Raw genomic sequence first — 26,467 nt, 5'->3', positions numbered from 1 at the left:
GAGGATTCTCAGCTTTTTTTTGTCCTCCCTTAAAATGACTAGGTTTCTGAGATTCTGACCTGGGCGCTAGAGTCCTCTTCCTTTACTCCACACACTCTCCCAGGGCAATCTCACTCACATTTAACTGAAACCGCATTTTCCATGCTTGGTGACTTCCAAATCTCTATCTGCAATTCCACCTACTTCAGAGCAGCAGAATGACTGCTTGATAATTCCTTTTGGACATTTCAAAGACCTCAAACTTTGCAGGTTCAAAATCGAACTCATCATTCTTTCTCCTCAAACCTGCTCTTTATTCTAAGTTCTCCAGCTCATGGAATGGTTTTCACATTTCTTCAGTCATCCAAAGCACAAAGAAAACTGGTGATCTTAACAGATTCCTTCTGGCCGGCGCCGCGGCTCACTTGGCTAATCCTCCGCCTTGCGGCACCGGCACACCGGGTTCTAGTCCCGATCGGGGTGCCGGATTCTGTCCCGGTTGCCCCTCTTCCAGGCCAGCTCTCTGCTGTGGCCCAGGAAGGCAGTGGAGGATGGCCCAAGTGCTTGGGCCCTGCACCCCGTGGGAGACCAGGATAAGTACCTGGCTCTTGCCATCGGATCAGCACGGTGCGCCGGCCGCGGCGGCCATTGGAGGGTGAACCAAAGGCAAAGGAAGACCTCTTTCTCTCTGTCTCTCTCTCTCTCACTGTCCACTCTGCCTGTCAAAAAAAAAAAATAGATTCCTTCTTCTTCATAAACCAGCTATATCCTGTCAGTTACAATGTTCTGAAATTTTTTTTTATTAGGAGATAATTTTATTTTTAAAAGTGTCATCTTAAACACCACAATTAAACATGCCAAAGGAGAAGCCATGTTGTTAAAATGCCCACTTAACCCACCCAAACATCTCAAACCCACCCTTTGCTGACCTTCTATAACTCCATTTTTTGATTTTTTTTCTTTTTTTAAACAAAAGGAAGTAGACAGATACATGTTTGTAAATGCTAACTGTCCATATTCACATAGAGACACAGTGTAACCTCTGAGCCGAATACACAGAGAAAGGAGGAGAAAAGCTAGAATTCTATGCACTGTTACACAGAGGCCTGGCACCCTCCAGCTTCCAGCAGAACCAAGGGAGTAGGAGGGTTTCTTTTACCCACAGAGCACAGTGGTATTGATTCCATACAGTTTTTGTAGAGACAAAAAGGGATGAAAATGAATTTGGAACAAAAAGGGGTAGAGATTCTTCTCCCATTGTATTCTGCTTCGGGTATTTTCTGCACAATAAGGTGAGAACCATGGTGTAGAGAAAAGAGACCTCAAAAACAGGGAGACTGAACACAAGAGGGAAGAAAATAAAAAGAAGATGACAACTTGCTTCCAAGGATTGAAGAAAATTAACCAAAAAAAAAAAATAGTTGGAATCCATCAATGTTTTCTATTAGTCATCTTCTCCTTCATCCTCCTCTCCTTCTTCCCCTTCACCATCATCTGTCGCTCCCCCTCTTCGTGGAGGAACGACACAGGACCCTGCGCTGTTCTTTTGTCTGCTCGGCCCTCCCCGGGTTTGCTACTGGTTCTTCCCGGGTTGGCTACCGTCCCTTCCACCTCCGTGGAAGGGCAGTTCCCCCTGCCACTTTTCCCCACTTCCGCAGGGGAGCGGCACACCACCGGCCGGCTCTCTCGGGGGCTGCACAGGTGTTCCTTCAGATAGATGTTCCCCTTAGATGTTCCTGGTGCATGTTGTCTCTTTCCTCCTTTATAGTCCTCTTCCGCCAATCCCAACTCTGCTACCCACACGCCGAGTACGCTGCTCTCCTCCAATCAGGAGCAGGATCAGCTCCTGGAGGTCAGCACTCAAGTTGGCAAGAGGCAGCTGCGTAGAAGCTGTTTTCTCCTCTCCCAGCGCCATATTGTGGGAGAGCAGATGCATAGAATAAGTCTTAATTCCAGTAACAGTCCAGTCCGGGTTGCTCCCCACAATCATCTTCATCTTAGTCCCCTTCATCCTCATCCCCTTCTTCATCAATGTCTTCCAATCCTCCTCCTCCTCCTTCTTCTTCTCCTTCCCCTTCATCATCCATATCAGCAACCAAATAGTACTGTAATGGATTCAGCCAGATATCATCCTTGATGAACTAACTCATGTGTGCACCTGCATCAGAATGGTCAGTAAGCCAGGTGAAGAAGCTCTCTGGCTCCTCATGTTGCCTCTTCCTGCTGGCTTTGTTCTGCATTTGACTTGAACGTTCCATCAAATCCTTTGCAGATTTCCATTTGATTTCAGTGGACTGTGAAGATGGATCACCACTCTCATTCAGATGAAATTCTTTGGAGAGAACTTTATTTTCAAAGTAAGGATTTTCATCAAAATAAACATCTACTCTGTAACTTGATTTAATATCTTCAAATTCTGTCACTTCAACCCTGGTCAGGTAATGCAGTGTCTGTCTCTTCATTGTGGGGAGCAATTCGGACTATACTGTTACTGGAATTAAGATTTATTCTATGCATCTGCTCTCCCACAATATGGCGCTGGGAGAGAAGTAAACAGCTTCTACCCAGCTGCCTCTCACCAACTTGACAAGCTGCAGGAGCTGCTCCTGATTGGAGGAGAGCGGCGTGCTCGGCGTGTGGGCAGCCGAGTTGGGATTGGTGGAGAGGACTATATAGGAGGAGAGAGACGGCATGGTGGTGTGGGTTGGTTGGAGAGTGCGTTGGAGAGTTCGCGGGGAAGTTCGTTACTTCGTTCTTTCTCATTTCTCTCTACTCATTCTTGCTTTGGGAGTTTGCTGTTTACTTATTCTTACGTTACTATAGAAAGGACTTGTAAAAAAGGGGAACAACAAGCGCCCGGTCCGGTGCGGCTCCTCCGCGTGCGGAGGAGCAGCAAGTGGTGCCGTGACTCGGATACGAAGCCTAGGCAGGGTTTAGTGTCGTTCCCCCATGAAGACGGGGAGCGACATAATGGTGCCGTGACTCGGATAGGAAACCTAGGAGGGAAAGACCGGGAAGAAGTGGGAAATTACTGGAGAGAGAGACTAGCAAAGAGCCTAGGGGAAGGCCGGACGGAAAGAGTGCCGGTGAAAAGCTAGTCAGAACCTAGGAAAAAAGCCGCGGGGGAAGAAAATTAGAAGCTAGGAAGGAGGTATTAACTGGGAACGTCTGGGAGACTCAGTCTTCCATTACGCTCACTGCTCCAACATGTCACAGACGGTACAGACAATGGAGTTCTTTGGCTACTCTTTGCCCACTGGCTACCTCTTCCTCCTCCTGGGCACCATCCTCTGCTTCTCCCTAAAGATCATCTATGGGCTAAATATGGTTTCTCTCTCTCTCTCTTCCTACTCCCCACCTCGTCGCAGCTTTTCCTCTAAGCAAGGGAAACGAGGGGGGAGGAAAATTCATGCATTCGTAAGAGCAATCGTAGAGACGTCCCCCTGGTTTCCACAGCAGTGGAGGCAGGTGGGACGGAAAATGCGCGAGGCTGGGGAACCGATAGAAGTGCTGAAGCTGTGGCAACTCGTTGATCAGGTGCTTCAGAACCCCACGGAAGGGATCGAGTTGTTGCTTAATGAGGGGAGTGAAATGCAGGAAGAATTATGGCAGGGCAGCCAGGCGAGCAACTATTGTAACGAACAAGTGAGAAGAAAATCAAAGAAGGATTTAGAGAGCCAGGAAGCTTATGGGGGGGAGAAGGAAGCTGAGGAGGGAACCTCGCCCCCGAGAGAGATGCCTGGCCATACAAGGCTGGCAAATTCAACCATAAAGGATGAATCACCACCCCGGTATCGCCCATTGGTACTACCAAAGTTTCCTCCTGTAAAGAAAAGCCCCTTTTTTCCCCATGAGATTGAAGAAGAGTGGGAGGAAGAAGGAGTGATGGAGGGAGTAGGTATGCAGGAGGAGCTAGAAAGGCCAAGAACCGAAAACAAGCAAAGGGGAGCTGTTTATAGAAAACCTGCTTGGGAGCAGTACCAGGAACCAGGCCAGGTGTTTCCTGTAATTCAGGATCCACAGGGAAACAGGGGATGGACGCCTCTTGACCATAAATTACTTAAAGAGTTGCAGCAATCAGTACAATTGTATGGGCCCCATGCAAGTTACACTCAGGCAATCCTTGATAACATCGGGCAGCAAGGCCTAATACCTGAGGATTGGAGAAACTTAGTAAAGGCGGTATTAGGCGGGGGTGACTTCCTCTTGTGGCTAGCTGCCTATAAAGAATTTGCGCGAGAATATTCAAAGCAGAACTATCAAACAGGGAATCAAGCATGGGATGAGGAAATGTTAAATGGAGAAGGGCGATTTGCCTGTCCCGATGAGCAGGCTCGATTACCAACAGCTGTCCTCTTACAGGTGAGAGAGATAGCAAGAAGAGCCTGGAAGGTGATACCCAGAAAAGGAGAAGTAAGACACAGCCTAACTAAGATAGTACAGGGCCCTACCGAACCTTACGCTGATTTCGTGAACCGATTAATGGAAGCAGCAGGAAACATTTTCGAAACCGTGGAAGAAGCAATGCCCTTAGTCAAAAGATTGGCATATGAACAGGCCAATAAAACATGTCGGGAAGCTCTTAGACCATGGCAGCATAAGGACATCCCTACCTTTTTGAAAATCTGTAGGGATGTCATGGATGATGTAGTTTCTGGATCACATGCTGCAGTAGCAGTAACCCGACAATTTAGACAGAACATGAGGGGATGTATATGCTTTAGATGTGGTCGAGAAGGGCATCTAATGAGGGAATGTAGGGCCAGATTTCCAGCCCGAGATCGGCAGGGCGTAGAGAACTCGAGAAGACCAGGCCTCTGCCCACGCTGTAGAAGAGGAAATCATTGGGTCAGTGAATGTTACTTTAAAATAAACAGCGCAGGCAATCCCCAGAGGATGCCAAATGAGCCGGGCCCCATAAGAAGATCAGGTGTATATGGTCAACAGCAAAAAAACGGAATGTGGGCCCCTGCACCCCGGGGCCAAAACAATCGGTGGGTGCCACGGTCCCAAAACCAAATATTTACCGCGCAGAGTTACGAGCCACCGAATATTCGGTACTGACACCTCAAATGGGGCCACAAGCCATAGAGGTGAGGGCAGAAACAATTTCAGCGGAGCATAACGGACTTGGAATAATCGTAGGAAAAGAAACAAATGCTTTGAGAGGCCTAATGGTCATCACCGGAGTCATTCAATTACCTTTTGATAAGCTAAAAGTGCTAATACAATCTACAAAGGGTATTATTCAAATCAAACCAGAAGAACCTGTGGCTCAAATACTGATCATGATTGGAGCGCAGGATGTTAATGGACCCCAAGGGGAGAAATTTGCAGCCTTGTCCCTATCTCTAGCAGATCGACCTCTGTGGACCTTAACCATTAGAGGAAAGTCAATTCAGGGCCTGCTAGACACAGGTGCGGATGTAAGTATAATTTCGGAAAATGATTGGCCGAAGTCATGGCCCCTTCAGCCAGGAGATAATACTTTAGTAGGCCTAGGTGCGGCCATGACACCATCAAGGAGTGCTCAGGTGCTTCATTGGCAGGATCAAGAAGGGAACAAGGGAAATGTGCAACCTTATGTTAGTGCACTCCCCATCACATTATGGGGAAGAGACATTTTAGAACAATTGGGACTGACGTTAACAAATGAGGATCAATTGGAGAGTTCTACAGGACGGCGTATTATGTATAAAAAGGGATATCAGGAGAGAGGATTAGGCTCCAGAGAAGGCAGAAGGGACCTAGCCCAGCCCATAGGCGATTTTAAAAGACAGGACACGGGTTTTTCGTGGGGGCCACTGAGATGCAGCCGCTGCCATTGTCATGGCTGGACAACAAGCCAAAGTGGATACCACAGTGGCCCCTTACCCAGGAAAAGTTGGCTGCGGTAAATGATATAGTATCACAACAATTAGAGGCAGGCCATTTGCAACCATCAACCTCCCCATGGAATACGCCAATATTCGTGATAAAGAAAAAATCAGGGAAATACCGGTTGTTGCATGATTTACGGGCTGTTAATCAGCAGATGCAACCCATGGGGGCATTGCAACCCGGACTCCCGGTTCCTACTATGATCCCAAAGCATTGGCCACTAATAGTACTCGATCTGAAGGACTGCTTTTTTAGCATACCTCTACATGAACAAGACACTCAGAGGTTTGCTTTCACCGTACCTTCCATTAATCATCAAGGTCCCGACAAAAGATATGAATGGAAGGTGCTTCCCCAAGGAATGACTAACAGTCCTGCCATATGCCAGCTATATGTTGACCAGGCAGTAGAGCCGGTTCGACAACAGTGCCCAAAAGTACAAATTTTACACTACATGGATGACTTGTTAATAACGGCTGAAAGTGAAAGTCACCTAATGGAAGCATATAAGCTGCTGCTATTATATTTGGAAAAAGTTGGGTTACAAGTAGCGCCAGAGAAGATACAAAAAGGGGAAGTAGTACAGTACTTAGGACTTAAAGTAACTTCTGAAAAGGTAACCCCATTAGAATTTGAAATTGCAATAGATGGGTTACAGACCCTTAATGACTTCCAAAAATTATGTGGCAATTTAAATTGGTTGAGGCCCTATTGTAAATTAACTACCGAAGATATGATGCCATTATTCAATATTTTAGAAGGAGATGCCCAGCTTGATTCCCCTCGTAGATTGACAATAGAAGCCCGCTTGGCGTTACAGAAAATTGAAAAACAAATTAAAGCAATGCAGATGGAAAGATGTGATCCACAACAAGCCCTAGAAATATTAATTTTTATGGAACAGCTGTATCCCTTCGCAGTCATTTGGCAAGGAGGACCCTTGTTGTTTGTATACCCACATTCACATGCACCGCGTGTACTATACACCCAAGGCATTGCGGTGGCCGATTTAATATTAACAGCAATAAAAAAGGCGACAGAAATGGCAGGGAAGACTCCAAAGCGATGTGTAGTTCCCTTTGCTCAAGAGGCAGTAGAAGCCTTTACAAGGGAATGCTGGCAATGGGCATACATAGTTCTCATTCTACAAATAGAGATTGACAATCACTACCCTCGCCATCCATTTGTTAACTTCTGCACACAGGTTTCAATCAAACGGGTGCAGAAGGTGCGAAGGGATCCAATTCAAGGAGCAGTTACCGTATTTACGGATGGAGCTAAAGGCGGAACAGGAGCAGCTATATTTAACAATCAACGATATTTCGTTTTAACAGCATCCCCTTCTCCACAACATGCAGAATTAGCTATTATCGCAACAGTATTACGCAGAGAGAGTGCACCCATGAATATTTTGTCTGATAGTGCATATGTGGTGAATGCAGTTCAGATGCTCGCTACACAGTGCCTTATTCTTAAATCCTCCTCAGTCTATTCTTATCTAAGTGAAATTCAGGGGTTATTAAATCAAAGAGAGCATGCTATTTACATAGGCCACATAAGAGCTCATTCTAATTTACCTGGCCCACTTACTCGAGGAAACATGATGGCAGATCACTATTCAAGATTCTTGCTTGCATGCACCGCTTTGGAACAAGCTAAAGAATATCACTCTAAATGGCATGTTAACACCCACACTTTAAGTTTTAAATTTAATATTCCCCGCAAGCAAGCAGAAGATATCATTAGATCCTGTGAAAAGTGCGTTGTTACCATAGTTCCAAAGATTCCTGCGGGAGCCAATCCCCGTGGCCTTAAACCAGGACATATCTGGCAGATGGACGTTACACATATCCCCTCTTTTGGGCGACAAAGCTGTGTTCACGTCACTGTAGATACATACTCAGGTGTAATTATGGCCACAGCCATGAATAAAGAAGGAGTACAACAAGTAATCCAACACTGCTTGCAGGCTTTTGCAGCCTGGGGAGTTCCTCATGTGATCAAAACGGATAACGGCCCAGCATATACATCAAAGCGTTTTGCTGCATTTTTGAAAGAATTCGGAATCTCCCATATTACCGGTATTCCATACAATCCACAAGGGCAAGCTGTGGTAGAACGCGCTCACTTATATTTAAAAAATTTAATAATTAAACAAAAAGGGGGAATAGGGGAAATGGCCACATCCAACAAGGATGTCTTGGCCCTAGCTCTTTATACAATTAATTTTTTGAACAAGAAAAAGAACGGTAAAACACCTGCAGAAATGCATACTCAATCAGTGGATAAGGAATCAATACAGTGGGTAATGTGGAAGGATTTACAGGACAACCAATGGAAAGGCCCGTTCCCCTTACTCAGAAGAGTACGAGGCGCCGTTTGTTTTTTTCCACAGGGTGCGGCACAACCAATATGGACCCCTGAGAGAAGAATTCGGTTGATAAACCTGCCAGCAGAAGATCTAGAAGAAGAAAACTCCATTTGAGGAAGAAAACAATGAATAACCAATCCCTGGGATCTTTGGAATACGGGACATTTTTCAACAAACTCTGAAGTAGCACGACAAACAAGAGTCAATAGCATGAAGATCACACTGAACTTTACACAGGCGCGTATCAACGCCAAAAAATAAAAAGAAAGGGGGATCTGTGGGGAGCAATTCGGACTATACTGTTACTGGAATTAAGATTTATTCTATGCATCTGCTCTCCCACAATATGGCGCTGGGAGAGAAGTAAACAGCTTCTACCCAGCTGCCTCTCACCAACTTGACAAGCTGCAGGAGCTGCTCCTGATTGGAGGAGAGCGGCGTGCTCGGCGTGTGGGCAGCCGAGTTGGGATTGGTGGAGAGGACTATATAGGAGGAGAGAGACGGCATGGTGGTGTGGGTTGGTTGGAGAGTGCGTTGGAGAGTTCGCGGGGAAGTTCGTTACTTCGTTCTTTCTCATTTCTCTCTACTCATTCTTGCTTTGGGAGTTTGCTGTTTACTTATTCTTACGTTACTATAGAAAGGACTTGTAAAAAAGGGGAACAACAAGCGCCCGGTCCGGTGCGGCTCCTCCGCGTGCGGAGGAGCAGCACTTCATCCCCCTCCCCAAGCAGTGCAGATACTTGTGGATGGTTGACAAATGTTGTTACCCAAAAATCTGGGATTTTGGCGATCAGTTCTGACCTCTTCTGAAAAAATGGTTGGCAGAATTTGTTATATTTCTGTTCTATTTTCAAAATCTCCTCACTGGCTTGTTCATTAAGTATATTTCATTTTGTACTTCATCAATATGTTAAATTGCTTCTTGTTCTTTTTCTCCCGTAGACAAATCCCGAGAGGCCAGTGTGTCCGCTGGCCTTGTGCCAGGAGTTGCTCTCAGCTTCTTTGAGGAAGGAGCAAAGACAGGTGTTAGGGGCCATGCTTACAGGAAACTCTGAATCCCAACACCAGGCAGGAGGAAGCTCTGAGAACTCTGAATTTATTTTATTATTAAAGACTTCTTTACTTATTTCAGAGAGAGAGAGAGAGAGAGAGAGAGAGAGAGATGTCTTCCATCTGCTGGTTTACTCCTTCCAGAATGGTCGCAACTGCCAGGACCTGGCTGAACCCAGGAGCCTAGAAGTCCAGCCGGGACTCCCACATGGGTGGCAGGAGCCCAAGCTCCTAGCTTAGAGAGGCTACCTGTGTTTCTCCATTCCAGGCCCATCTCTAAATCTTCAAAGCAAGCTGCATAGAATCTTCTTTCCTCTATTACCTCTGCTTCTGCTTCCACATCTTCTCTTCAAAACTCTGACCTTTTTGCCTCTCTTTTATAAGGATCCTTGTGATTACATTAGGGTCACTTTAATAATCTGATATAATGCCTGTCTCCAAATCTGTAATTTTTCAGGTAACATATTCACAAGTTCTAAGGATTAAGATGCACGCATTTTAGGGGCAACTTTGTCCAGCCTACAAAATGCAAGTTGTACAAGCTGTGGACCATATGATTCTGCAAAATACCATTCACAGTACAGACGGCAAGGTATCTGTATTTATTAAGACAATTTTCCAGCAGGTGGTAATAAAGTGTCTTCAGGAGAAGAACCATTTTACAATTCACACAAAGGTATCATAGGAGCTAGCAGAAGCCTCGCAGCCTACAGTAATTAATATCACATCACAACTTAACACAGTCATGGTATACTGGAGTGCAAGAGGGTTGAGGCCCTAGCAGACCTAACAATAACAAAACACAGACAGTCCTTATAAAATACCTACAAGAGAGAGACACCAAGATGGCAGAATAGGGAGGGAGCTTACTGCACTAGTCTAGGGGAACACAGTTTTAAAAAGCATGGAAAGAGTGCAATCTCAGGGAAGAGTTAGGGAGAAAATGGCAGAGAAACTCCATGCAAAGTAGAGGGACACTGTAGATCTAATTGGAGGGTGTGGACATGTACAACTTAGGACCCCAGCAGCCGAGAGCCTCAGCACCAGCTTTGGAGAGTGAGGTGAGACCAGACTGCAGCAGCCCAAGTCACTGGTGATAAAGCTGTGGGAAGAGCCTGGCATGAGTCTGGCTTGGAGCCCTGTGGGGGACAGTGTACCTGCCAACCTAGAGGGGAAAAAAGGGGGCATGTTTCTCTCTCCCTGACCACCTGGCATCAGTGTCCTGTAACTGGTCTCCCATGCGGGTGCAGGGCCTAAGCACTTGGGCCATCCTCCACTGCCTTCCCGGGCCACAGCAGAGAGCTGGACTGGAAAAGAAGCAACCGGGACAGAATCCGGCGCCCCGACCGGGACAAGTACCCTGGGTGCCAGCACCACAGGTGGAGGATTAGCCTAGTGAGCTGCAGCGCTGGCCAAGATTCTTTTAAAAAGGAAGAAGAAAGAAAAGAATACTAGTGGAGAGCAGGCATTTGGCCTAGAGGCTAAGATGTCTATGTCCCATATTAAAGTGCCTGGGTTCAATACCATGCTCCAGCTCCTGACTCCAGCTTCTTGCTATGGCAGGTCCAGGGAGGCACCCATGATAGCTCAAGTGATTGAGTTCCTGAACTCACGTTGGAGACCTGGATTAAGACCCTGGCCTGGGGCCACCACTGGCATCTGGAAAGTGAAAGAGCAGGGCCGGTGCTGTGGCATAGTGGGTAAAGCTGCAGCCTGCAGTGCTGGCATCCCATATGGGTGCTGGTTCGAGTCCTGGCTGCTCCTCTTCTGATCCAGCTCTCTGCTATAGCCTGGGAAAGCAGTAGAAGATGGCCCAAGTCCTTGGGTCCCTGCACCCACATGGGAGACCTGGAAGAGGCTCCTGGCTCCTGGCTTTGGATCAGCACAGCTCTGGCCATTGCAGCCATCTGGGAGTGAACCAGCGGATGGAAGACCTCTCTCTCTCTCTCTCTGCCTCTGCCTCTCTGTAACTCTGGCTATCAAATAAATAAATAAATCTTTTAAAAAAAGAAAGTGAAAGAGCAATTAGGAGTGCTCTGTGTGTGTGTGTGTATCTTTGTCTCTCAGCTTCTCAAATAAATAATTTTTAAATAAAGAAAATTAGTTGAGAAATTAAAGCCTGCTGAGACTCAGTGATTTCATGGCATTGTCTAATTTTTAGGTGGCCTCCCAAATCTGGGAAATAGAGACATAGAGAAACAAAGTAAGGATGACTGCTTTATTTGGAGGGCAATGCAGAGACAATGTAAAGAGAATAAACTGAGTAGGGAAATGGAAAGATTATCTGAACAGAGGCAGCACTGACTGTGAAGAACTAAGACTGGAAATCAAGGACTCAGGAGCAGGTAGATAGCAAGAGATAACTTTCAGGAGATTTAAGAATGTAAAGCCACAGAGTAACTGGGCATGCAAATAAAAAGGTAACTACACGCACAAGAAAAAAAAAAAGGAAAGAAAAGAAACATTCTCTCTTGCCTGATCTTATGGAGCCTACCAGATGGAGAGTTTGAGGGAGACAATAATAATGCTACCAACCACTACAAACACAAAACTTCACTGCAATCCTCATTTGTGTTTCACCTGGAAAAGACAGGCATTAATATTCCAACTTCATCAATGAGGAAACTGATGGTCAGAGAGTACTGACCGGCCCAACATTTTAGATACAAAAAATAGAACTGAGGTTCAACTTAAGTTTGTCTGGCTCCAAAGACCTCCACATCAAGGTACCCTGTGGGCATTCAACAATCCAAAACCTCAAGCAATCACAACACTATATAACTGAGCTGTAAGTTCTCTAACTCCTACCTGGGTCATTCTCCGTCCTTTTCTCATCTAAGAAGACTGCTTCCTGGATCCCTTTATCCTTAGCTCTTTCCAGATTCAGCTGGGAACTCATTTTGGTCTTTTGAAATAAAAAACTCTGCAGTTGAAAAGAAAATAAAACTTTGAGGTTAGAGTTGCAGTACTGAATTACTTAATTCAGTCTTGAAAGCTACAAGGATGGTGGTGAAAGGGAATCTTTGTCAAGACGTTTCAGAAACAGCACAGAGATCTTGTGAAAAGAACATAGAAATATATGTATTTCCCCCAAAGTGAGGGACCTGGTCTTGACCTTGAGAGATGAAAAAAAGCACAATTAGTAATTTACTAGCTTATTAAAAGAATGCCCAGAGCCCAGGAACAAAAAATGAGGCAATGTATTGAAATAGTTAAGAATGTAGTTCAAGGTTAGACAGAGCTGAATTCAAAACCGCTAATTTGTGATGTGAACTTGGGCACATATCTTCACTTTTCTGAGCACTGCATGTTTCCTCTATAAAACAAAAGAAATAAAACCCAAAAGGTAATGAGAAATTCTGAGACTAAATTTAATCTCAAGGAAGATGTAGGAAGGGGTTATAGGAAAATTTACTACTTCTGATAATTGCCTGCTAGGTTATTTACAAAAATTATCAAGCTGAAAGCTTTTTTTTAAAAAAAGATTTATTTATTTGGGGACAGTGCTGTGGAGTAGCAGGTAAGGCCACTGCCTGCAGTACCAGTATCCCATGTGGACACCAGTTCAATTCCCAGCTGCTCTACTTCCAATCCAGCTCCATGCTAATGCGCCTGGGAAAACAGCATAAGACAGCTCGAGTCCTTGAGCCTCTGTATCCATGCAAGAGATGCAGTTGAAGCTCCTGGCTCCTGCCTTTGCCCTGGCCCAGCCCTGGCCACTGGCCATTTGGGGAGTGAACCAGCAGATGGAAGATTCTCTCTCTGCCCCTCAAATAAAGTTATTTGAAAGTCAGAGTTACAGAGAGAAGGGGAGATACTGAGACAGAAATCTTCCATCCACTGGTTCACTCCCCAAATGGCCCTAACGGCCAAAGATGGGCCAGGTCAAAGCCAGGAGCCTGAAACTCCAGCCAGGACGCCCACGCAGGCGGCAGGGACCCAAGCACTTGTGCCATCTTTTGCTGCTTTCCCAGGTGTATTAGCAGTTAGTACAGAAGTGGAACAGCTGGGACACAAACTAGTGCCCATATGGGATGCTGGCATTGGAGGCAGCTTTACCTGCTAGGCCCTAAAAAATAACAACATAGGCCCTAAAAAATTCTTGATGAAAGAAAAGTTAACACCTGCCTAAAAGCAATAAAATGGGGCAGGCATTTGGCCTAGTAGTGGTTAAGATGCTGCTTGTGGGAACCGGGGTTGTGGCGTAATGGGTTAAGCGGTTGCCTACAGCCCAGCATCCCACATGGCTGTGGGTTCAAGTCCTGGCTGCTGCACTTTCAAACCAGCTCCTTGCTACTGTACCTGGGAAAGCAGAGGAACATGGCCCAAATCCTTGGGCCACTGCACCCATGTGGGAGACCCAGATGAAGCTCCTGGCTCCTGGCTTAAATATTGTAGTCATTTGGGGAATGAACCAGCAGTCTCTCTGCCTATGTCTGTTTCTCTCTCTCTCTCTCTCTCTGCCTTTCAAATAAATGAAATAAATAAATAAATTTTAGAAAATAATAAAATGACAGTATGGAAACACTAGGGCAACATTCTGAGAAATGGGGAACCTAGAGAGGCAGATAAACAGTTCAACAGTTTCTATCCTGAGGCCATTTATTCATTCCAAAAATTTGAATTTTCACTTTGACTTGACTGTCTTAAAAAGCAAAGGAGCCACAGATCAAAGTTCTAAATTACACAGTGTGGGAAAGCTAACCAAGAGACCCTCCCTACGATATGCTGAATCTCCAAGGATTACCCCTCAGGGACAGGGTCAATGGGAAGAAGCTCAGATTGGGATCACATGAGCTACTCTGGGAACCTTGGGCTTTGAATTAGATAAAGAGACAAACCAGCAGGATCAGCTAAGAAAAGTCCACAAAAACTCTTTAAACACTTGGGTTAGCAAACACAAACTATAAGAAGGCTACATTTATTATGGGTAAAGAAGCAAATAACAAACTTGAAGATATAGCCAAGCAACAGAAAATGATCATGGGAGAGTACAACTGAATCTTATCAAACTTTTAGAAAGAAAAAAAGGTGAAGTACTCCAAATTAACACCTCAAGCAATAGTTTTAATGAGAATTTGTGAAAACTGTGGCAGGTTGGAGGAAATTACCAGAGTTCAGCATGGAAAAGACAAAAGGGTAGAAAGTACACAAAAAAGGGCACGCCGAGAGTGGGTCTCTGGGGAGAGAAATCGGGTCGCCTCCCCATAAATAGTTTGTCTCTGGGGAGAGAAATGTTTTGAGAACAAACTGTCCCTGTAAAACCTGCAAAATATTCCAGGGAGATACTCACTGGGTCCTGTCTGAGATGTGTCTGGGCAGAGCTATTAATATTAATCTAACCTACTCAGTCAGTTGGCCTTGGGTGATGTTCAAATATGGTATGGAGCAACCTTGAGCAAATCTCTGTTCTTTTTTTTTAAATTTTATTTGAGAGTTAGAGTTAGAGACAGTGAGAGGGAGAGACAAAGAGAAAGGTCTTCCTTCTGTTGGTTCACTCTCCAAATGGCCGCAACTGCTGGAGCTGTGCCAATCTGAAGCTGGGAGCCAGGAGATTTTTCCTGGTCTCCCATGTGGGTGCAGGGGCCTAAGGACTTGGGCCATCTTCTACTGCTTTCCCAGGCCACAACAGAGAGCTGGACTGGAAGTGGAGCAGCCAGGACTAGAACCGGTGCCCATATGGGATGCTGGTGCTGCAGGCAGAGGATTAACCTACTGCGCCAAGGCGCCAGCCCCAATCTTTGTTCTTAATCTATACATTCCTTTTCTATTCCAAGAAACGCTCTTAAAATTCATCAGTAGCCTTTTGAGTAGCTTATAACCAGTCATGTTCCAAAGAAAGTGGTCAACTAGGGAGAAATTTGTGCTACCTGCAGCCATCACCCGCGCCCCAGCCCTGGTTTATCTAAAGCTCTCCTTTTCAGGCCAAGTCAATATTATGTTCGATGTGCAATGACAAATTTATTGTCATGAAATACATAAATTCTCACTAAAATTTGATCACTTTGGAATATTTCCCAGGCCTAATGAGACGTCACTGGGCTTGGGTCTCCTGGGCCTAGGTCACTCTCATTCTGCCCTGAATAAATCTTTTATTAATCTCTTTACAGGACCTGTTTATTTTCATTAACATTGTTCTCATTCACCAAAAGGCTGTCAGGGACTTGTAAAAGTGATCACAGTAAATCTTCACAATTACTTTACAAGGCACAAAAAAGTATAGACTGTCACTGTTCATAATAAAATCCTTTTCAGCCCTTGCTCCATTTTTGCCAGCATATCTGGGCTCCAGACATGTGTTTTCTTTAAAATTAGCTAATGAATTCCAGAGCCTGACTTTACAAATGCAAATCTTCACAGTTAACAAAGGAAACTCAGAAAAAGGTTCTGCACTCTCTCCCCTACACCTGGTGGAGGGTTGACAAACATGTTTGCTGGTTTCAAATAATCTGGAATTTCAAGTTGTTAAATTGAGCATTTTAACAAAAATGGCAATCCTGGTTCCCTCTGCAATGTGGAGGCTTGTGTGAACATTCCTGTTACCAACTAGTTCTGTTCCTTGGAAGCACTGCTTTAAAAAAACCTACTTTGTGATGCTCTCACAGTTTCAGAAATTGATATTTTGTTCAATGAAAATAACTAACAAACAAGGAGGGTTAAGCTTGTGATTATAAAGTCAACTGAAAGTTTATCATTGTAAACATTAAAAGAGAAATAAAAGGAGGAGGGAAGGTGGGAATGAGGGAGGGTAGGTGGAGTAGGAAGTATTACACTCTTAAAACTGTGTGTGTGTGTGTGTGTGTGTGTGTGTGGCAAGCGCCGCGGCACAGTAGGTTAATCCTCCGCCTGCAGTGCCGGCATCCCATATGGGCACCAGTTCTAGTCCCGGCTGCTCCTCTTCCGATCCAGTTCTCTGCTATGGCCTGGGAAAGCAGTAGAAGATGGCCCAAGTCCTTGGGCCCCTGTACCCATGTGGGAGACCCAGAAGCTCCTGGCTTCAGATTGGCGGCCGTTGCAGCCATCTGGAGAGTGAACCAGCGGATGGAAGACCTCTCTCTCTGTCTCTGCCTCTCTCTGTAATTCTGTCTTTCAAATTAATAAAATAAATCTTTTTAAAAAACTGTATATATAAAATACATGAAATGTATTCCCTTTATATAAATTTTAAAAAGTAAAAAAAGAAAGAAATGTGGAATTCTAATTGGGTAATTCACTAACCAGCTACAGCAAGCAGAAAAGCGGCCCTCCAAAATGCCCAAATCCTAATCCTCATGAATACTACATTACAAGGCAACTGGGACTTTGCAGATATGATTAAGTTAATGATCCTGAAATGGGAAGATTGTCCTGGATTATTTTGGTGGGCCCAATGTAATTTCACGAGTCCTTATAAGAAGGAGGCAGGTCAGAGTCTGCTAAGGGGATGTGGCAATGAAGGCAGGAGATCAAAATGAAGAAAGCTGAAGATGCTGTGTAGTTGAATTTGAAGATGGAGAAAGCAGGCATGAGCCAAGGAATGCAGACAGCCTCTAGAAGCTGGAGGAAGAAACTGATTCTTCCCACAAGAGCTCCCTAAAGGCAGTGAAGCCCTGCCGACACTTTGATTTCCAAAACTGTAAGATAATAAATCTCTGTTATTTTAATCTATTATGTTTGTGATAATGTATTACAACAGCAATAGGAAACTAATACATCTGGTGATAAAAATATAATTGCAAACACTATATTTGGAAACAAATTAATACTAAGATTTATTCTGACAAATTAGGTATGGTCACCAGCCCTTTCCCTTTCACTCACAGGCATGAACTAACAAATGCTATTCTGCTGTACTTACCAACAACTTTTTTGAGATGCTGTATTTTTTCAAAATCAGTAGTGTCAAAATTTTTATTTCATCAGTGAAAAAACTGAAACTCTTGCCTAAGGTCAGTGCAAAAAAAGCTAGGATTCAAATTCTTGTCAACTGGCTACAAAATCTCATATTTTTTCCTCTGCATCTTCTCATCACATCTTGCTTATATATGAGGAAGACAGGGTAGAGCATCTGAATGTATTCCTCAACACAAAAGATTCCATTTTTGTGCGATTCTCTACCTTCTTTTTCTTCATTAATCCATGCTCATGGTAAGCAACATTTTCTTAGTTTGAATTCCCATGCATCTCAACACTAGACCTGACATATGCTAGACAGAGGACCTGGGTGTTCTGCTTGCTGGATATAGTATGAGATGTGTACACAGCTTTTTCTCTATACCTGTATCTATGTCAGTCTCAATAAATTAACTTGTGTTTGTTTATCACCAAGATTCCTTTTGGTCTTTCACAAATGCTGACAATCAAATCCAAGACTGTGGTCAATCAACTGAAATCACCACCTTTTCATAAAGTTCTGTTGGAATTTCCAAATAAAGGTAATTGCCTTTCTTTAATAAATTCAAATGCATTTGTACATCAAGCACAGGTAATCAGAGCATGGGACTTCTGAGATGCTTAAGCAAACTGTTTCAGGAAAGAAACTGTACTTTCTTTTATAGCAAAAGACATCAAATTCTGGAGATATAAGGACTAAAAAAGGAAAAATCATTCACAAGTTACATTAATAAATCAGAATTAACAAACCATTTCATGATATTACTGAGCTGTATAGTTATTCACATATTTTTAAGTATGTTTTATATAAAGTTTACATAAAATCCCAGTAAAATCTACAAACAATTTGATCTAGAGTACAAGGCTAGCAAAATGGATGGATCTAAAACAAATTTATCAGAATCCAGCATTTCCACAAACCAGTCACAACCAAAAACAAAATGTAATTTAAAAACCATGAAGGGGCAGGTGTTCGGTCTACCAATTAAGCCACCTCTTGGGGATGCCTCATTCCCAATCAGGGAGCCAGGATTTGATTCCCAGCTGCAACTCCAAACTCCAGCTTCTGCTAATGCAGACCCTGGCAGGTAGCACATGATTGATCACTCGAACACTTAGGTCCCTGTCACCACATAGGTGACCCAGTTGAGTTGCTAGCTGCTGGCTTTGGCCTGGGTTCAGCCCTGGCTGCTGTGGCCATTTGTGAAGTGAACCTGCAGATTGAGGACTCTCTATCTACCTCTCAAATAAATTAATTCATTAAAAATACTCATAGGAGCAAAGGACAGATAGAAATATGTCTAACAAATTATACATAATACCTTTATGGAAAAACTAACTTTTTTCAAATATATTAAAAATACTTAGATAAAAGGAAAGATGAACCACCGTCATGTTTGTAAAGATGTCATTTCTGTCTCTAAAGTAATCTATAAACAAAATGCAGTTCTAATCCAAAACAAAACAAATAGTGAGAAGAGTGGCACTGCCTTACAATTTTACAAATCTCTTTAATATTTTTTTTATTTTATTTTATTTTATTTATTTATTTATTTTTTTTGACAGGCAGAGTGGACAGTGAGAGAGAGAGACAGAGAGAAAGGTCTTCCTTTTGCCGTTGGTTCACCCTCCAATGGCTGCCGCGGCCGGCGCACTGCGGCCGGCGCACCGCGCTGATCCGATGGCAGGAGCCAGGAGCCAGGTGCTTTTCCTGGTCTCCCATGGGGTGCAGGGCCCAAGCACCTGGGCCATCCTCCACTGCACTCCCGGGCCACAGCAGAGAGCTGGCCTGGAAGAGGGGCAACCGGGACAGAATCCGGCGCCCCAACCGGGACTAGAACCTGGTGTGCCGGCGCCGCTAGGCGGAGGATTAGCCTAGTGAGCCGCGGCGCCGGCCAATTTTACAAATCTCTTTAATATTTAATAGCAGAGAGCTGGATTCACTTATCTGCTTCTGCATCCCATCTGTTGTAACATCTCACATTATACAGTCTCTTTAAAAATCTACTGTATGCTCTTAAGATAATGAAATTTGAAAAGGAAAATATTAGCTTACTATCATCTGAAATTAGGTTTCATCTTAAAAAACTCTGAAAGGGTCACAAGGACACACAGGGCTCAGTGGGCCACATTTTATGAAGCCTTGTCTTACCAGACTCAATTCTTTGAAATAAAAATTTTAAGGGCAGACTTACAATGGCCAAGAAAAAAACAGATTGGTTACAGTGACACAAATGTCCGTATAGAAAAAGCAAACAGATACAAATCCTTGTAGACATACTGATTTTTAGACCAAATAAGAATCTCTGAATAAGACTTTTTTTAAGGTTTATTTATTTCTCTGAAGGGCAGAGTGGCAGCGGGAGAGAGGGAAATACACAGACCTTTCATCTGCTGGCTCACTTCCCAACCACCTGCAGCAGCTAGGGGCTGGGCCAGGCTGAAGTCAGGAGCCCAGAAATTTATCTGGGTCTCCCACGTGGGTGGCAGAGACCCAAGCACTTGGGCAATCCTTGGCTGTCTTCCCAGGCACATCAGCAGGGAGCTGGATGGGAAGTGGAGCAGGTGGAACTCAAACTGGGGCTCAGATATGGGATGCAGGCAGCCCAAGAGGTACCTTAACCTGCTGCACTGCAACTCCAGACTGTAAATTAGTTTTATAATACAAAATAGTATTTGTCCCTAAATAAGTGTAGGCATGAGGATGTATTTTGTTAATTATGAACACTTCAACAGTTAAGACTAGGTCTTAGAATTTTATTAGGTAGAACTGTAAGAAAAAGAGCAGACAGGTAGAGCACAACTTTTTTATTTCTGGCAGAATGGAGGCGGGCTGATTCGTGTTTAGTAATAAGAGAAATAAGAAATTTCTCCTGATTTTCTTTTAAAGCAAAAGAGAATGGAACAATAAAGGTCTATCATGGATATGAAGCTGTTTATGCAGTTGACTGCTCAAAGGTTTCTGCCCAAAAGGCTTCTGTAAACACGCACAGGAAGATACTGCTTTTCAGTACACACAAGGCACCTCTTCCTGGAAGTAAGGAATTCTGCTGAGGCGGACACACTAGTAATTGTAAACATGAGAGGAAGAAAAGGAAAGGAAAAAGGTTAGTGAGATTTACCAGATTGAAATAATTTTAAATACTGAAGACATCAATAATATTTGGAATAAATGTTCAAAATGTGATGAATCTAACTGGAACAAAACTAAAGCACTCTGCTCTTCAAAAGAGCTCTGGTAAAGGAATGGCTGTGTGATGAAATCTTCATATCCACAATCTCCAAAATAGAAGAGAATTGATTTTAAAAATGATGCCAGAAAATCCGCCTTTAGGTTCTGAAGCCATGTACTCCATGGAAACATATTCACTTCCTGAGAGTCCCTCTGTTATACTATCTTTTAAAATTCAAACCTCTAGGGGCCAGAATTGTGGCATCATGGTTTAAGCTGCCTCCTGCAATGCCAGCACCCCATGTGAGTGCTGATTGCTCCACCTCTGCTCCAGCTCCCTGCTAATATGCCTGGGAAAGCAGTAGAAGATGGCCCTAAGGGCTTGGGCCCCTGCCACCCATGTGGAAGACCCAGATGAAATTCCAGACTCCTGGTTTTAGCCTGATCCACCTCCGACCCTCATGGTCATTTGGGGAATGAACCAGCAGATGGAAGATCTTTCTCTATCCATCTCTGCCTATCCCTCTCTCTGTATCTCTGACTTTCAAATAAATAAATAAAATCTTTAAAAATAAATAAGCAAAATAAAATTCATACCTAGTATATTATTAGTCAAACCTTTGTTGAAACATGTTAAATACAATTCCCTAGTCAGGAAAACAAAGGAGAAACTTGAAAGTGGTTTTACTTTGAAGTAATTTCTGTAAGTGTTTGAAGTCAGGTTTTCCATTACTTTGCATCCTTTAAAAAAAACCATTTATTTATTTATTTATTTGAAAGGCAGAGTTACAGAGAGAGAGGGAGAGGGAGAGAGAAAGGGAGACAGGGAGGGAGAGGGAGAGAGAGAGGGAGAGGGAGAGGGAGAGAGAGTGAGAGAATGAATGAATCTTCTACTCGCTAGTTCACTCCTCAAATGACCACAATGGCTAGAGCTGGGTCACATTAAAATCAGGAATCTGGAACTCCATCCAAATCTTCCATGTGGGTGGCGAGGACCCAAGTATTGGGCCATCATCTACTGCTCTCCCAGGCACACTGGCAGGAAGCTGGAATGGAAGCAGAACTAGTAGAACTCAAATCGCTACTCCAATATGGGATGTCAGTGTCCCAAGCAATAGCTTAACCTGCTGCATCACAAAACCAACTTTGTCAGTTCTGTCCTTTATCACAGGGTTTTGTACCCTGACTACTAAGGCCAATTTATGCCAGCGAGGAACCACACCCAGCCCATAGACAGAAATCTATATTTTCTTTTTTTTTAAACTTTTAAAAAAAATTTATTTATTTATTTATTTTTTTGACAGGCAGAGTTAGACAGTGAGAGAGAGAGACAGAGAGAAAGGTCTTCCTTCCATTGGTTCATCCCCAGAATGACCGCCACGGCCGATGCGCTGCGCCAATCTGAAGCCAGGAGCAAGGTACTTCCTCCTGGTCTCCCATGCAGGTGCAGGGCCCACGCACTTGGGCCATCCTCCACTGCACTCCAGGGCCACAGCAGAGAGCTGGACTGGAAGAGGAGCAACCGGGACAGAATCCGGCACCCCGACCGGGACTAGAACCCAGGGTGCCAGCGCCACAGGCGGAGGATTAGCCTAGTGAGCTGCAGCGCTGGCCGAGAAATCTATATTTTCATAAGGATGCAATTTCTGGTTTAATATCTTATTCTTCTCATCATTAGTAAGTCTGCTTCAGCTTTTTATCAGTAAAGTAGGAAGTTATATTAATAAACTCTTTTAAAAGGACAACTACTAATCTGTTAAGGAATCTATCATTTTGTGCAAATAATTACTGATACTTGGGTTATTCAAATCATAAATAGGACTTATTTTATTCCCATAAACTGTCAACAGGAAAGACAAGAAATCCCTGTGATGGAATCATGGCATCGTTGGTGTGGACACCTAAAGATTCTGCTATGGTTTGAATATAGTTTGTCTTGTCCAAATTTCACATTGAAATTTGACCTCCAACATAAAGGTATTGGGAGGTGAGGTCCTTAAGCACTGATTAACAGGGGCTGATGCCTTTCTAGAGGGACTGGGTTAATTTTCACAGGACTGGACCACATTAGCTACACAAGAACAGGTGTTATAAACCTAGGTCACTGCTCATATTTTGCCTCTTTTGCATGCTCTTAGTTGCACTTCTATTTTTCTGCCATGGTATGACACTGCTCAGGGCTCTTGCCAGATGTGGTTACCCAATCTTGGACTTCCAGATTCCAGAACTCTTAGCTAAAGTAAGCTTCTATTCTTTATAAATCACCCAGTCTCAGGGATTTTGCTAGAGCAACAGACTAAGACAGATTCTAACTGGACTTTCATATTTCTTTAACTATCACCTTCACAAATAGCTGATGGACTGGGTCTGTTTCTTAAACTTTTCCAGAAAAAATTTAATTATTTACACCAGAGAGTAAATGGTGCTTTCTAGGCAACAGTTTGTGTTTGATTGATTTCTAACTTTACAAAATCTCTACATCGTTTCTGAAGAAAACATCTGGAGTTAATTGGAGCCATTAGAGTAACGCATTCAGACTGGCAGAGAATAGCAGTCAATCCTCAACCTTCAGCTAACAAAATAAAGGAGATACAAATAATCATATAACCTAGCAAGCAAAAATTCCCCAAAAGCAACCCATCAAGAAGACTATAATCTGAATTCTTTTTTTTTTTAAAGATTTTTATTTATTTGAGAGGTAGAGTTACAGACAGTGAAAGAGAGAGACATAAAGGTCTTCCTTCCGTTGCTTCATTCCCCAAATGGCCCCAACGGCTGGAGCTGTGCCGATCCAAAGCCAGAAGCCAGGTGCCTCCTCCCAGTCTCCCATGTGGGTGCAGGGACCCAGGCACCTGGGCCATCCTCCACTCCCCTCCCAGGCCACAGCAGAGAGCTGACTGGAAGTGGAGCAACCAGGACTGGAACCGGTGCCCATAAAGGATGCCAGGGCCACAGGTGGAGGATTAACCAAGTGTGCCACAGTGCCAGCCCCTATAATCTGAATTCTTAGTCTTCTTCATTAATGTATTAGTCAGCTTTTCACTACTAGAACAAAATACCTAACATAAGCTATTTACGAAGGAAGGAGATATAATTTGGCTCACAGTTTTGGAGGTTCACAGTCCAGCATCAGGCAAGGGCTGCATGGGTTCAGCTATCTGGTAAGGCCAGAACATGGCAATGGCATAGCATGTATGGTGCAATGATCACATGGTAAGCCAGGAAACAGAGAGAGGCTAAGCCAAACTCCACTTTTTAAAAAAGATTTATTTGAAAATCAGAGTTGGGGGGCGGGGGGAGAGAAACAGAGACAGAGAAAGATCTTCCATCTCTGGTTTACTCTCCAAATGGTCACAACAACCAAGGCTGGACCAGGCCAAAGCTAGGAGTAAGCAGCTTCTTCTATGTCTCCCACATGGGTGGCAAGGGCCCAAGTACTTGAGTCATCCTCCACTACTTTCCCAGGAGCATTAGCAGAGAGCTGGATCAGAAGTAGAGCAGTCAGGTCTCAAACCAGTGCCCACATGGAATGCCATCATCGCAAGTGGTGGCTTTACCAACTATACCACAATGCTAGCCCCCAAACTCCACTTTTACAACCAACTCTCTCCAAAGAATGACCTTCCAAGTTCCCGTCTCCACTGACCTAGGGACCTCTTACTAGCCTATCTCCTAAACACATTAATTGGAATAAACTTCCAGTCTCTCCCAATTGTGCCACCCTGAAGACCAAGTCTGTAACACATGGGCATTTAGGGGACACTGAAACTAATATGCAAACCACAGCAGTTAAGCATCTATTTATAATTTTCATTGATAGTGGTTACTTGGCTGGTATAAATAACTGAAAAGTGAATACTAGAAATGTCTTTGTATTCATTTAAGTGAGCTAATTGACAACTGAATTTCATGCCCTCATATTAGCTCAGAGTCAGTACAAAGAAGTGCAGGACAGATGCCTGGGTTCTACAGTCAGATTTCCTGGATTTGTATCTCAGCTCCACTGTTTATTACATGCAAACTTTATCTCTCCCTATCTCTCTGAAATTCAAAGACATATATAAACACTTTTTGAGAAAAAAAAAACTACTTCATTGGTGAAAACAAATCATGACTTATAAACGTGCTTCCCTTTTAATGGAAATCAGAGCACATTGCTATCATCCTTTTCATTCAACATACTGGAGTTCCTATCCAGAGGTATCAGAGGAAGGAGAGAAGGAAAGAAGATGAAAAAATAAGAGAATAAGGATCAGAAATGAAGAAGGAAGCTTAGTATTTAGAGTTGATATGACTATGTACACAGAAAACGTATGAAAATTTTAACTCATTTTAAACTGTACTCCGTATCACACAGTTCCAGGGCTACCGCTATTGGAGTCACAAGGTCCAGCATCACTCAGCATTGCCTGCCAGGACAAGGGGGCAGCCTCCTCTGTGTTCCACAGCACCTGGAATGTGGCTCCAGCCATCACAAACCTTAGCATGACTGACACCCAACTTTCTGGGGCCTAAAGACACACAACTTGAAAGTCCATATCCACTTCAAAGTCATACTACCACCTCCATGAACTGCTGCAGATCAGACCAAAAATGAACATGCGTACCTATACACATAATAGTAAAAACAGACTTTAAATCAAAAACTATAAAAAGAGAAAAAGAAGGACATCATTGACAAGAAGATTGATTCAACAAGGTATAAAAATCATATATAGAGAGGTGCATGCTTGGGATGTCTGCACCCCATATCTGTGGGTTCAACTCCTGGCTACTTCACCTCTGACAGAGCTTCCTGCTAGTGTGTCTGGGAAACAGCAGATGATGGCTCAATTACTTGAATTCCTGCCACCCACATGAGAGACTCAGATGGAGCTCTGGCCCAGTCCCAGATGTTACAGTCATCTGATGCAGATAAAATATCCCTCTCTCTCTTTCTCTCGGTCACTTTGCCACCCAGGTAAATAAACAAATAAACAAACAAATAAATAAATTTTAAAAATTTGAGTACATATGCACTTGAGATGTCTACATCCCATATCAGTGTCCCAGGTTTGAGCCCTGGCTCTGCTTCTGATTCCAGCTTCCTAATAATGCATACCCTAGGAGATAGCAGGAGGTGGCTCACATAGCTGGGTCACAGCCACCCATGGAGGAGACCTGGATTGATTTCCTGGCTCCCAGCTTCAGCCCAGCCCAGCCCTGGCTGTTGTGGGAATCTGGGGAGTGAACCAACAGATGGAAGACTCTCTGAGTCTCTCTCTCTGGTTCTCTTCCTTTCAAATAAAATAAAAAATAAGTATGTTTGAAATTTCAGATCTCCATTTCTGTTTACTTTTCTCAGATCCAGGATTTTTTCTGTCTGTCTTCTACTTCCTTTGTTGTTGTTACTGGACATATTTCAGGCAGTTCTCTCTACCCTGCTCATATTTATGAAGTTTTTCATGTAGCAAGTCTCAAATTAGCATTGTCATTGTTAAGGGGGCTCCTCCAACGGCAATAGTGGTTGCACAGGATTTAAGAGCCAAGATTTAGTCTGGGTTTGAAATGCTCCTTTCTCTGTGCCACAGATGTTCTTCCCTATAATCCTGAGGATCAGGATCTTTGTTGCAACAGAACTACAAGCAATGGCAGTAGTGCTGCGTGACCCTAGCAAATGCCCCTCCACCCCTCCCTCCAGTGACTGCTCTCTCATGAGAGACCATCCAATGAGTAGTCAGCTGTCAGGAGTAAAGCCTGTTTGAAATTACAAAACCAATTCATTGTAGATATAGTTGTCTGAATCCAGCTTCAATCGAGGACACACAGATAGGTCTGGACCAAGACACAACACCCAAGGCCATTACACAAGAGCCTCAATTACCATACCTCTGTTCCAAAATGCCCATTAAATTATCTACATTTCTGACTTGGCTAAATCTGAGAGTTTCTGTCACAATCAACAGCACAGCACAGAACAACACAACTTAAAGCATAAGCCAACCTGTAAATGCAACATGCATGCCTGCCATCTGGCAGCAGCAGTAGTTCACAAGCCAAAGCAATTAAATAAAGAATGCCGCCTCCACCTCAACCACCCCCTTGGTGACTGTCTTTGTCTGGGCTCCAAGCTCACTGTGTCAATTATTCTTGCCACCCTGAGG

The 26,467-nt window shown here is 43.8% G+C and overlaps 1 protein-coding gene and 1 pseudogene across 2 annotated transcripts in view; both read right to left on the bottom strand.

Annotated features, from left to right (window-relative positions):
• The window catches only part of MAGED1 (MAGE family member D1), an 86,546-nt gene that overhangs the window by 39,744 nt on the left and 20,335 nt on the right, over window positions 1–26,467 (bottom strand). Inside the window, exon 2 of one of the 2 annotated variants that reach the window (XM_008248504.4) lies at window positions 12,089–12,203. The exons of the other annotated variant lie outside the window; for it this stretch is intronic. Coding sequence (XP_008246726.1) covers window positions 12,089–12,179 — 91 coding nt within the window. The 5' untranslated portion in view covers window positions 12,180–12,203. The remainder of the gene's footprint in view (window positions 1–12,088; window positions 12,204–26,467) is intronic. 2 annotated transcript variants of the gene reach the window in all.
• Window positions 1,789–9,938, bottom strand: LOC100358212 (protein SET-like; annotated as a pseudogene).

The sequence above is a fragment of the Oryctolagus cuniculus genome, chromosome X, assembly GCF_964237555.1.
Source record: "Oryctolagus cuniculus chromosome X, mOryCun1.1, whole genome shotgun sequence".
NCBI classification, from domain to species: Eukaryota; Metazoa; Chordata; class Mammalia; order Lagomorpha; family Leporidae; genus Oryctolagus; species Oryctolagus cuniculus.
This window is presented reverse-complemented; position numbering and strand designations above follow the sequence as displayed.